At 62.4% G+C, this 10,271-nt stretch overlaps 2 protein-coding genes across 2 annotated transcripts; one reads left to right on the forward strand and one right to left on the reverse strand.

Moving 5' to 3' along the window:
* The first annotated feature begins 14 nt into the window (after window positions 1–14).
* Window positions 15–4,659, forward strand: ASIC3 (acid sensing ion channel subunit 3). The gene is made up of 12 exons (XM_037029490.1): window positions 15–40; window positions 367–1,243; window positions 1,940–2,090; window positions 2,262–2,389; window positions 2,551–2,752; window positions 2,876–2,932; window positions 3,042–3,189; window positions 3,474–3,565; window positions 3,647–3,726; window positions 3,830–3,901; window positions 4,077–4,138; window positions 4,499–4,659. The coding sequence occupies exons 1-12, from the start codon at window positions 33–35 to the stop codon at window positions 4,575–4,577; spliced, it is 1,956 nt and encodes a 651-aa protein (XP_036885385.1). The 5' UTR covers window positions 15–32; the 3' UTR covers window positions 4,578–4,659.
* A 1,010-nt stretch (window positions 4,660–5,669) lies between these two features.
* On the reverse strand, window positions 5,670–9,724 carry CDK5 (cyclin dependent kinase 5). Its single transcript, XM_037029508.1, has 12 exons — window positions 9,590–9,724; window positions 8,863–8,951; window positions 8,702–8,769; window positions 8,504–8,564; window positions 8,346–8,402; window positions 7,550–7,645; window positions 7,353–7,427; window positions 7,102–7,198; window positions 6,865–6,934; window positions 6,252–6,312; window positions 6,064–6,144; window positions 5,670–5,942 (listed from the first exon to the last, which is right to left on the reverse strand). The coding sequence occupies exons 1-12, from the start codon at window positions 9,624–9,626 to the stop codon at window positions 5,856–5,858; spliced, it is 879 nt and encodes a 292-aa protein (XP_036885403.1). The 5' UTR covers window positions 9,627–9,724; the 3' UTR covers window positions 5,670–5,855.
* Window positions 9,725–10,271: the final 547 nt, after the last annotated feature.

The following is a 10,271-nucleotide window of genomic DNA, read 5'->3' on the forward strand; positions in this document are numbered from 1 at the left end:
TTCCAGCCTGGCCAAGAGCCAGCTCCACTCCGATGATGAGGTTAGCTTAGCAGGAAGAGAGGAGACGGGGAGGAGCCAGGACTAGGGCCAGTGACTGACTCTCAGCCCCACATACAGGGGCTGCAGCTGGGACACCAGAGACCCCAAGGGCACCCCCCCCAGCACTGACTACCTCTGGGCTCCCCTCAGGCCCAGCCAGGGTCGCTGTGGTTTCCAGCTGGCGCCTCTGGCTCCCCCAGCCACAGTGCCCCCCCAACCCCCACGCTGCACTAATGGCTCAGCCTGGGGCCCCAGGGACCTCCCCGCCCCCCAGGCTACTCTGCCAGGCCCCTTGCCCCCTCACTGCTGAAACCCAATCCTTTGCAGCAGCCCTGGCTCAGCAGAGCTGCAAACCAGCCCTGCTGGCCACACCGGCTGGGCTCTGCCCTACCTGCTCTCCTCTGCGGAGGCCCCCCAGCCCAGCGCTGAGGCCCGAGGAGTCACAGCCTGCTCCTGGACGAGGCCAACTGGACCCCCCAGGTCACCACATCCAACCCAGCCAGGCCAGTCCCTCCCTGCCTCACTCTCGGCCTGGACTCCTCTCCTGGCCTCACAGCTGCACTCTCCGCTGCCTGGCCAGCCCCGCTGTTCTCGAACTGACCCTCTCTTCCTCCCAAGCCTCTGTAGCCTGGTCGCCAGCCCTCTCTGTCCCCTCTCCTTGACTCCCACCATGCAGCCCCCCTCAGGGCTGGAGGAGGCTCGGCGGCCGGCCTCAGACATCCGCGTGTTCGCCAGCAGCTGCACGCTGCACGGGCTGGGCCACGTCTTTGGCCCCGGGAGGCTGACCCCTCGCCGGGGGCTGTGGGCCATGGCCATTCTCCTGTCGCTGGCTGCCTTCCTCTACCAGGTAGTGGAGAGGGTGCGCTACTATGGCGAGTTCCACCACGAGACGGCCCTGGACGAGCGCGAAAGCCATCGGCTCACCTTCCCGGCCGTCACCCTGTGCAACATCAACCCGCTGCGACGCTCGCGCCTCACACCCAATGACCTGCACTGGGCCGGGCCGGCGCTGCTGGGCCTGGAGCCCTCGGAGCACACGGCCTTCCTGCGCACGCTGGGTCGGCCCCCCGCACCACCTGGCTTCATGCCCAGTCCCACCTTCGACATGGCCCGACTCTACGCCCGGGCCGGGCACTCCCTGGAGGACATGCTGCTGGACTGTCGCTACTGTGGCCAACCGTGCGGGCCTGAGAACTTCACTTCGGTGAGCTGGCCACCTGACCTGTCCTGCCAGAGACCCAGGCGTGCCAGCCATCCCAGTCTTGGCAGGGCGGGCTCCCCCAAAGCTAGGGAACTTTAACACCCACGATCTGGGACCCTCTCCTTCCCAGCCAGGCCGCAGACCCCCACCCCACCAGTGCCTTTCTGTTCAGCCCAGGAAGCTGTCCTCCTTGGGGCCTGCCTGTCACTCAGCTGGACTGTCACTGTCACTCAGTGTGCAAGGTCACGCCTCCCAGCTCGGGGCCTCCCCCGGGCTGGCTCTGGGCCCAGCTCTGGTCTGCAGAGACCCTGTTACTGCGGGTGGGAGACCACAAGTGGGAATGCTCCAGGGCTGGAGACCCCGCTCATGGCCAAGGGAGAGGCTGGCATTCCCTCTGCCTCTTCAATGTTCTGCGGGTCCTGGAGAAGGGCAGTGGGGACCCCTGCCTTTTACCCCAAACTCCAAAGAAAGCCTGCCCTGTGGTCTGCACACTTGGCTGGGGATGGAGGGGTGAGGAGGAGGTGGAGCAATGGGAGCATGTGAGGGTCCAACTACATGCACCTGTGAGAGAGGGGGGCTGGGGGTTCCCAGAAAACACCCAAGTAGAGGACGGGGAGGGGAGCGGTCCCTTGGCCCTGCATGGGCCTGGCCAGGCCTCTTGCGCCCCAGTGAAGTCTGCCCCGGGGTGCCCACCTCCAGATCTTCACCCGGATGGGTCAGTGCTACACCTTCAACTCCGGTGCAGACGGGGCAGAGCTTCTCACCACCCCTAAGGGCGGCGCGGGCAGCGGGCTGGAGGTCATGCTGGACGTGCAGCAGGATGAGTACCTGCCCGTGTGGAAGGACGTGGGTACGGGAGCCCAAGCGTGAGGCTGGCGGCACACGGCTGGGGTGCGACAGCTCTGGGGAGGCGAGGAGGAGGAGGGGGTGAGCAGGGGGTGGCCCACTGCAGCCCCGGGGAGAAAGGGCTGCGGCCAGGGTCTCCTGGAGCCCAGGCCTCAGCGCCCTTTCCCCCCCGCAGAGGAGACCCCGTTTGAGGCGGGGGTCAGAGTGCAGATTCACACACAGGAGGAGCCGCCCATCATTGACCAGCTGGGCTTTGGCGCCGCCCCCGGCTATCAGGTGTTCGTGTCTTGTCAGCAGCAGCAAGTATCCTCCCCAGAGCCCCCCCAGCCCCTCCCCTGCCAAAGCCCTAGACCTCTGCCCCCACCCCACCACTCTTCGGACGAGTCCCGGGCCCATCCCCGCCCCCGCCCCGCTCCAGTGCCGCCCTCCTCTCCCCCAACCCTCCTTAACCAGTGTCTCTGCAGCTGAGCTTCTTGCCACCGCCCTGGGGTGACTGCAGCTCAGTATCTCTAGACCCTGACTTTGAGCCGGAACCCTCTGGTCCCCTGGGTCCCCCCAGCCCCAGTCCACGTCCCAGCCCTCCCTATAGTCTAACGGGCTGTCGCCTGGCCTGCGAGACCCGCTATGTGGCTCGGAAGTGCGGCTGCCGAATGATGCATATGCCTGGTGAGGGGCTGGAGAGTGGAGGAGGGGTCCGGCGGGGAGGGGCCGGAGCCTGGGGTGGGGGTGGGGTGTCATGAAGCTGTCATTCATACACACACACCCCTCTCTCGCCCCACCTCCCGCCAGGTGGCGCACCGGTGTGCAGCCCCCAGCAGTACAAGGACTGCGCCAACCCGACGCTGGGTAAGGGGCAAGCATCCTCGTCACCCGTCCCCACTCTGCTCGGCTTGGGACCCCCCACCCCACAGCGGGGGTCAGGGACGGCCCTGATCCAGATCGCTGTGGCCCGCAGACTCCATGTTGCGGAAGGACGCGTGCGTCTGCCCCAACCCTTGCGCCACCACGCGCTACGCCAAGGAGCTCTCCATGGTGCGGATGCCTAGCCGCGCCGCTGCCCGCTACCTGGCCCGAAAACACAACCGCAGCGAAGCGTACATCGAGTGAGCCCGCAGAGCCGCGGCAGGGGGCGTGGGACCTGGGAGGGGCTGGTGTCCTTCTCCAGCTGAGAGCGCACACCTGGGTGGGACACCAGTTTGCATGTCATCAAGGGGCTCTGGGACCCTGGAGAAGCTGCCTAACCTTTCTGCCCCTGAGCCTTCTGCAAACGGGGGCGGTGCCGCCCCTCTCAGGCCTCTTCAAAGGAGTCATTGGCTGGAGAACGAGCACACCTGCTTTTTGCCAGCAAGGGGGTGCGGAGCGAACGTTCCCGCCTCTCTTCCTCCAGGGAGAACGTGCTGGTGTTGGACATCTTCTTCGAGGCCCTCAACTACGAGACAGTGGAGCAGAAGAAGGCCTACGAGGTGTCGGAGCTGCTGGGTATGTGCGCCTGGGGGTGGCGCTGGGGAGGGCTGGGCTGGACAGGTGGCGGTGAGCTGACCAGCGACCCGGTCTCCGCAGGTGACATTGGGGGCCAGATGGGGCTGTTCATCGGAGCCAGCCTGCTCACCATCCTGGAGATCCTGGACTACCTCTGTGAGGTGGGCGTGGGACCCCGGCTCAGGGAGGGAGAGGGACGGAAGCAAGCTGAGGGACCCAGGCGAAGGCGTGCGCCGGCCACGTCCCCCCACTGCTTGCCCCCAGGTGTTCCAAGACAGGGTCCTGGGGTACTTCCGGAACCAGAAGCGCTCCCCAAAGCACGCCAGCACCAACCTGGTAAACAGCCTCCTCCTCCCCGTCCCTGCCACCTCTGCCTGGGTTCTCTGCCCCTCCCAGACGCCTAGAACACCCTCCCTTCCCAGCTGGGCAGAAACAGGGGCCGGGAGGGGCATGCAGTGGCCTGGGCTGGGAGGACCCCTCCCCTCCTCTGACCCTCTCCCTCCTCCCACAGCTTCATAGGGAAGGGCTGGGCAGCCATGGAAACCAAGTGTCCCATCTCAGCTTGGGCCCCAGGTAACATGAAATGTCCCTGTAAGGTCAAGGGAGGAGGGACAGATGCAGTCTAGAACACAGGGGGCACACACAAGGCCTGTGGGCCCAACGCGGCCCTCCACCTTCTTTTATCCGGCCTGGCCCCTGTTTCCACATGGCAGCAAAGCCCAGGTCTCGCTTAACTGTTAAGGAGTAGTTATACTTACACAATCCTATAATTACATTTGGCCCTTTGAAGGCAACTGTGAGGCTGATGTGGCCCCCGGTGAACATGAGTTTGGCACCCCTGCTCTAGAAGGTGAAGTTCAGGTCCAGGAGGGCAGGAGCAGGGTGGCGGGTTCAAGGCCTCCTGCCCTAGCTCCTCGGCCCGTGTCTCCACAGGCCTCCCACCCCTCCCTGTGCCGTCACCAGGACCCTTTCCGCCTCCCACCGCACCTGCTACCTCGTCACACGGCTCTAGACCCAGTGTCTGTGTCATCTGGGTCGAGCCCTGACATCTCGGACAAGCTCCTGCCTGCATATCGCTGTCATTTTCATCCCAAATAAAGTTCTAGTGCATCAGCCTGAGCTGCTCTTCCTACAGGCAGGCTGGGTAGGCCAAGGTCAGTCAGCTGTCCTCAGGCACAAGACCTCTGCCAGCCACCATCTAGAGGACACATGAGGGGTGGGGGTGGGCTCTCAATTAACCCCCAGAAGCCTCTCTAGGACAGAAGAGCAAGAAGAAAGTGTCAGCCATGTGCACCTCAGAGGGAATGAGTTTGTCAGGGTGACATCTCAGAGACAATGGTCCCCCCGTTCGGGGGACTGTGAGGGAATGGCTGGGAGAATGGCTGACCTGGAACCTGGCGAGAAGTGGGGAGCAGGTGGGGAGAAGACACAGAGACTCCCCCACTTCTGAGAACTCAGGCCTCAGACTGGACTCTCGTTCTCATGTCCAGGACCGAGCTCCAGCGTGCACTGTCGCCATGGGGACAGCTCTTGCTCCCCCCAACTCCCCACAACTGCGGGGCCCCCAGCTTGAGATGGTGAGGGGGTCCCCACTTCTACCAGTAAGAGCACGCCCAGGCCCCAGACCACTATCCCTGTTCTCTGCCTCTGTCCCCCGAATATTATGACAGATAAAGGGGCACAGAGGGGTGTCCCGGATCCGACGTCTCTGGGTCTCTCCCATCCTAGCCTGCAGGCCTAGGAATGGGATGAGGACAGAAGGGACAGGGTGGCCACCCAAGGGACAGGGAGGACCACAAGGAAGCGTCAGCCCTTTTCTCCTGTTCAGACCCTGGCCACTTATTCCCTCAGGACAGTCTCAGGCCCTCGTGGGCAGAGCGAGGGGTGTGGGCATAGCACTGCCCTGAACCCAGACTTATGGGGTAGGGGTCAGAGCCGCTGGCCCCCAGCCTCAGGCCACACAGAGAAGCTCAGCGGGACGGGACAGCTGGGCGGCGTCCCAGCCAGAAGCAGGGTTGCATGGGGCCGTGAGGTGGAGCACAAACCCCACCCAAGCCCACCACCCCTCAGAGCCACCCATGACCACACCAGCCAGACTGTGGGAAAGGAGCCAATTTATGAAATTAAATAAAGTCTGTGGAAGGAGACCGAACCCGGGCGAGGGTGCCTCCACCCCGGTGGGCCCAGCACAGCTGGGGCTCAGCGCACCATGTGTCCTTGCTTCTCTGCCCCTCCCGGGAGGGGGCTGAAAGAGGCCAGACCCCAGCCTGGTGGCCAGGGTCCGGGGAGCCTAGGGCGGGCAGAAGTCGGAGAAGTAGGGGTGTTGCAGGGCCTCCTCTGCTGAGATACGCTGGACAGGGTTGCACTTCAGCAGGTTCTGGAGCACAGAAGGAAGGCGAGCCAGGGTCAGCCAGGGTCAGCCAGGGTCAGCCAGGGTCAGGCAGGGCCAGCTGCCTGAGCCCCACCCTCCCCCAGTCCCTCCCCCTGCCCTTGGTCACCTGCAGCAGGTCCCTGCCTGTGGCGTTGAGCTTGGGGACGACATTAACCAGAGACGTTGTGGCTGGGTACATTGGGTACGGCTGTGAGGACAGGGACAGTCAGACCGAGGGTGTGCGGCATGGGGGCTGTTAGGGCTGAGAAGTAAGAGGGGCTGTGATGAGCCGTGAGCCCCCCATGCCCGTCACACCTTATAGTCCGGCAGCTTGGTCATGGCAGGCCACTGCTCCTCCGTGGGTGTCCCCAGCAGTGTGTCCAGAGGGTCAAGGGTCACTCGGTAGTGCAAAGGGTCAGGGGGAGGGGCTCTTCTCCCAGGAAGGAGTCCTCAGTTTACCCTCCAGGTCTCAACAGAAGCAGCCCCAGCACACGAGACCCTCCTTTGCAGTCCCACCAGTTAACCACAGGTGCCGCATTACAGACACACCCATGAACTACACTGGCCTATACCGTAATGTCCACGGCCTGGAGGGCCAGCAGCCTTCCTCGACCCCAACGGGCCCTCCTGCTGACCCTTTTGGCTCCTTGCTTCTAAGGAGTCACCTCCCAGCTGGAGGAGCACCCTCTTGGCTTCTTCCCTGAGAGCTCCCTCCTTGTCCACAGGTCACACACAGGTTCACCAGCTGGCTGCCTGCTGCTGCACTGTGACAACCAGGGGTGTCTTCTGCCCTCCGTCCCCGGACCCCCGGAAGCCTGCCGCAGCCCCTCACATGCTGGCCCAGCCCCTCGCCACCCTCCCTCCCTGCACTCTGAGTGCCTCCAAGGGCTCATGACTCCCCTTGCAGAGGACTTGAGGCGAAGGATATCGGAAGATCCTCTTCAACTGGTCATCCACGTCATTGCCGGGGAACAGGGGCCGCCCCGCATTAGCCAGCTCTGGGTGGGAGAGAGGAGGGGGAGAGGAGCTGACGCGTGAAGAATCCCTCATTCCGGCGACACTCCATCCCTTAGGGCCCTGCTCCTTGCCCTGGAAGGGACCCTCCCAACCCTATCTGTCAGCTCAAATGGGAGGCAAGGTCCTCTGCCGACCCCCAGCACATCACCTGCAAAGATGCAGCCGGCTGACCACATGTCAATGGACGTGGAGTACAGCTTGGCCCCAAAGAGGACGTCTGGTGGGCGGTACCACAGTGTGACCACCTGGAAGAGACCCCACGCACAGGGACCCCCCTACTTAGAGGGCTGGGAGGAGGCTCAGAGAGGAGAAAAGGATGTTCTAGGTCCTGGAGTAGGAGCTGAGAGACGCTCACTGGGGGTGCCCCCCTCACTCCAATACCCCCCACCCCCAGCTTACCTCAGCCGAGTAACAGCGGACAGGGATCCCAAAGGCTCGAGCCAGCCCAAAATCAGCCAGTTTCAGCTCCCCGTTCTGCGGGGAATGGAAGGGACAGTGTGAGGGCCAGCTCCATGCACCCGCGTTCCCACCCAGCGTCCGCATCGTTCAGCTGTCGGCCCAGCCTCTCCATCTCCCTCCTTCTCCCTGAGAGGTACCCTGTTTATGAGCAGGTTCTGAGGCTTCAGGTCCCTGTGCAGCACATTGCGGCTGTGACAGAACCCCAGGCCTTTCAGCAGCTGAAAGAGGAACGACTGGGGGAGGGGGGAGGATGGGGGCGTCAGACCGATAGATGGGCAGCTGTGCCCAGCCGTGGCTCACACTCCCCTCTTCACCCTCTGCTTTGCCTCACACCCACCTGTCTTTTTTAGCACCAAACTCCATGACACATCCTTTGTGAGTTATCAAGGACTTAGTCTGTATTATGCTAGGTATTAGAAGTGACCAGTGAATGGGGGTCCTGGTCCCTACCTTTCTGGAACTTATGACCTACTGGGCCTTCCTACCTTCCCAGCCCACACTGACCCCTCCCCTACCTGGCTTCATTTGAACACACATCAAACCGTCCACATGCACCTATATCGCGCTGTATTATCATTTAGCACTTTTCCCTCCTGGAACCTGGGACAAGGCGCTTGATCTTGGGCCCACGCCCAGAGCATGTGGTGCCCAGCAAAGCATTCACTAAATATTTGTTGAATGAGTAACCTATCTCTCCAAATCTCCTTTTCTCATCTCTCAAGCGTAAGTCATTATCGCTGGGACCAGAACATTTCCATCAGGTCAAAGAGATCACAGGCAAATGCTTCTGAAGAGCAGAAGCAGGACTCTCTCAGCCCCAACACCCAGCATGTCCCAGTTCAGGTCCTGCCCTTGGTGCTCAGAGAGCAGGCGCGCTGGGCACAGGCTGCAACCCTGGCCTCGATGGGCGCCCCCGAGCTCCAGTCTCCTCACCTTCACAATTTCGGGGTCTAGGTCACCATTGCAGCTGTCAAAGTATTTCTTAAGGTCCTAAAAAGCGATGGGGGTGGGGGAATGAGACAGAGTTTAACCTCAGTCTGGGCCCTTCCCATGCCCTCCTAAGGCAACTGTCCCCAGGGTCCTCCTTGTACCTGGTCACAGAACTCAAAAACCAAAGTCAGCTTCTTGTCGCTATGCAGGACATCATGAAGCCTGGGGGAAAGGGAGGGCTTAGCCAGGCAGACCCACAGGTGTGCTCCTCATACCCACTGTCAGCCCAGCCCATCTCAGAAGCCCCCGCCTCCTCCAACTGGCCACTCAAGCAAGGAAGACCCTGCCCATCTCCACACCTGACGATGTTCTTGTGCTTCAGCTCTTTGAGTAGGCAGATTTCCCGCAGGGCAGAGCTCGGCACTCCCTGCACGTGGGAGGGGGCAGGGCAGGCAACAGTCACATCCCACCCAGGCTGGGCCCTCACCCGCCCCCCGCCCCCCAGATGCCCCAGCCCTACCTCATCGTCGTCATCCAGCCTCACTCGTTTCAGAGCCACTATCTCATGAGTCTCCCGGTTTTTGGCCTTGAACACTGTCCCATACGTGCCTGGGGAGAGGAGGTTACAGGTGACAGAAAGGATGGGGCACCCTTCCCCACCCCAAGAAGCCCTTCCCCAGAGAGGAGGCATCATGGGAGTGCGTTATTTCTGATTCCTGGAGAAGGAAGGGAAGAGGAGCAGGGTAAAGGCCTGGTGTGGCAGAGCTCTGTGGATGGGGACGTGGCAGAGAAAGGGGCCTGCAGAGGTGCAAGGGGGTCAGCAGCAGGGAGAGACTGGGGCTGCCAGGTAGGATCTAAAACGAAGGCGGTGCTTTGCGGGGCTGGGAATAACGAGCAGGGGTCTCGGAGAGGGATGAGGACTGGCAGGAACGTTGAGGTTGGACGTCTGCTGCCAGAACCAGGGCTGGGGGTGCGTGGGGTTCTGCAAGCGGTGATGAGGCTGGGGGCAGGGCATGCAGGAAGTGCTGCGGTTCAGAGATCGGGCCTACTGGGAGTGCTAAGTCTGGGAGGGGACTCTGCAGGAAATGCTAACGGGAGGATTGGTGTCTGCACGGGGTGCTGAGCTCGGGGCGGGGGCTGCAGCAAGCGCTGAGGTCGGAGTCTGTGGGCTTTGCTGATGGTAGAGGAGCCAGAGATGCAAGGAATGCAAAAGAAGATCTTGCAAGAACATCTCGTGGTCCCATTACCTTCCCCAATCTTCTCCAGTTTCTCGTATTTCTGCATCGCAGCAGCCGCGGGGACCCCTGCGGGCCCTCCGTTCTAATACTCTGGCCCCGGAGATGCAGAGGAGGCGGCACCCCAGCTGCGGCCCTGCCCCGCCCTCCTGCCTGCGCATGAGCTTCTGGAGCTTGTAGTCCTGAGACGCCCAGGTTTCCGGATAATGCCTAGGATCCTAGACAATAAGAAGACTACAACCCCCAGCAGGCTGCGCTCAGGCTCTCTGCAGCACTCGCTTCCCGGGACTTCGGTTCCACAGCGGAGGCAAACCCTGGACTTCAAGTCCCAGGAAGCATCACGTGTCCGCTTTCCGGGCGCCGGGGCCTTGCGCCGGGGCTCCCAGTGTGCTCCGCTCCGATTACTTTCTTTGACCACCACCTTCTTATTAAAAAGGCCCCTCCAGGACTACACATTCCAGACTGCGGCAGCGGTGGGGGTTGGGCGCTCTCTCAGGTTTGGGGTTAGGTGGCCTACATCCCGGGCCCAGGTGGCCCGGCTCTGACCAGGTTGCTGGTGTTGAGGCCCCAACGACCCCCTGACACTCTCAGTACAGCTCTCCAGCCCTCCCCAGGCCATCTGGTGACCCCAGGGTTGATTAGGGAATGACTCTGGGACATGTCTTCCTGATAATGACTTTACGGGGACCAGCTG

Source organism: Sturnira hondurensis, unplaced genomic scaffold (genome assembly GCF_014824575.4).
Source record: "Sturnira hondurensis isolate 20B ecotype Veracruz unplaced genomic scaffold, ASM1482457v3 Scaffold0020309, whole genome shotgun sequence".
NCBI lineage: Eukaryota > Metazoa > Chordata > Mammalia > Chiroptera > Phyllostomidae > Sturnira > Sturnira hondurensis.

Excerpts from the sequence above, each read along its gene's own strand:
- ASIC3 (XM_037029490.1), top strand. Across the intron at positions 1,244-1,939 it reads GGCCTGAGAACTTCACTTCG|ATCTTCACCCGGATGGGTCA; the intron begins GTGAGCTGGCCA and ends GCCCACCTCCAG. Across the intron at positions 2,091-2,261 it reads GCCCGTGTGGAAGGACGTGG|AGGAGACCCCGTTTGAGGCG; the intron begins GTACGGGAGCCC and ends TCCCCCCCGCAG.
- CDK5 (XM_037029508.1), bottom strand. The coding sequence starts at position 9,626 with ATGCAGAAATACGAGAAACTGGAGAAGATTGGGGAAG. Across the intron at positions 7,428-7,549 it reads AGAACCTGCTCATAAACAGG|AACGGGGAGCTGAAACTGGC; the intron begins GTACCTCTCAGG and ends CATTCCCCGCAG. Across the intron at positions 5,943-6,063 it reads CAGGCAGGGACCTGCTGCAG|AACCTGCTGAAGTGCAACCC; the intron begins GTGACCAAGGGC and ends TCTGTGCTCCAG.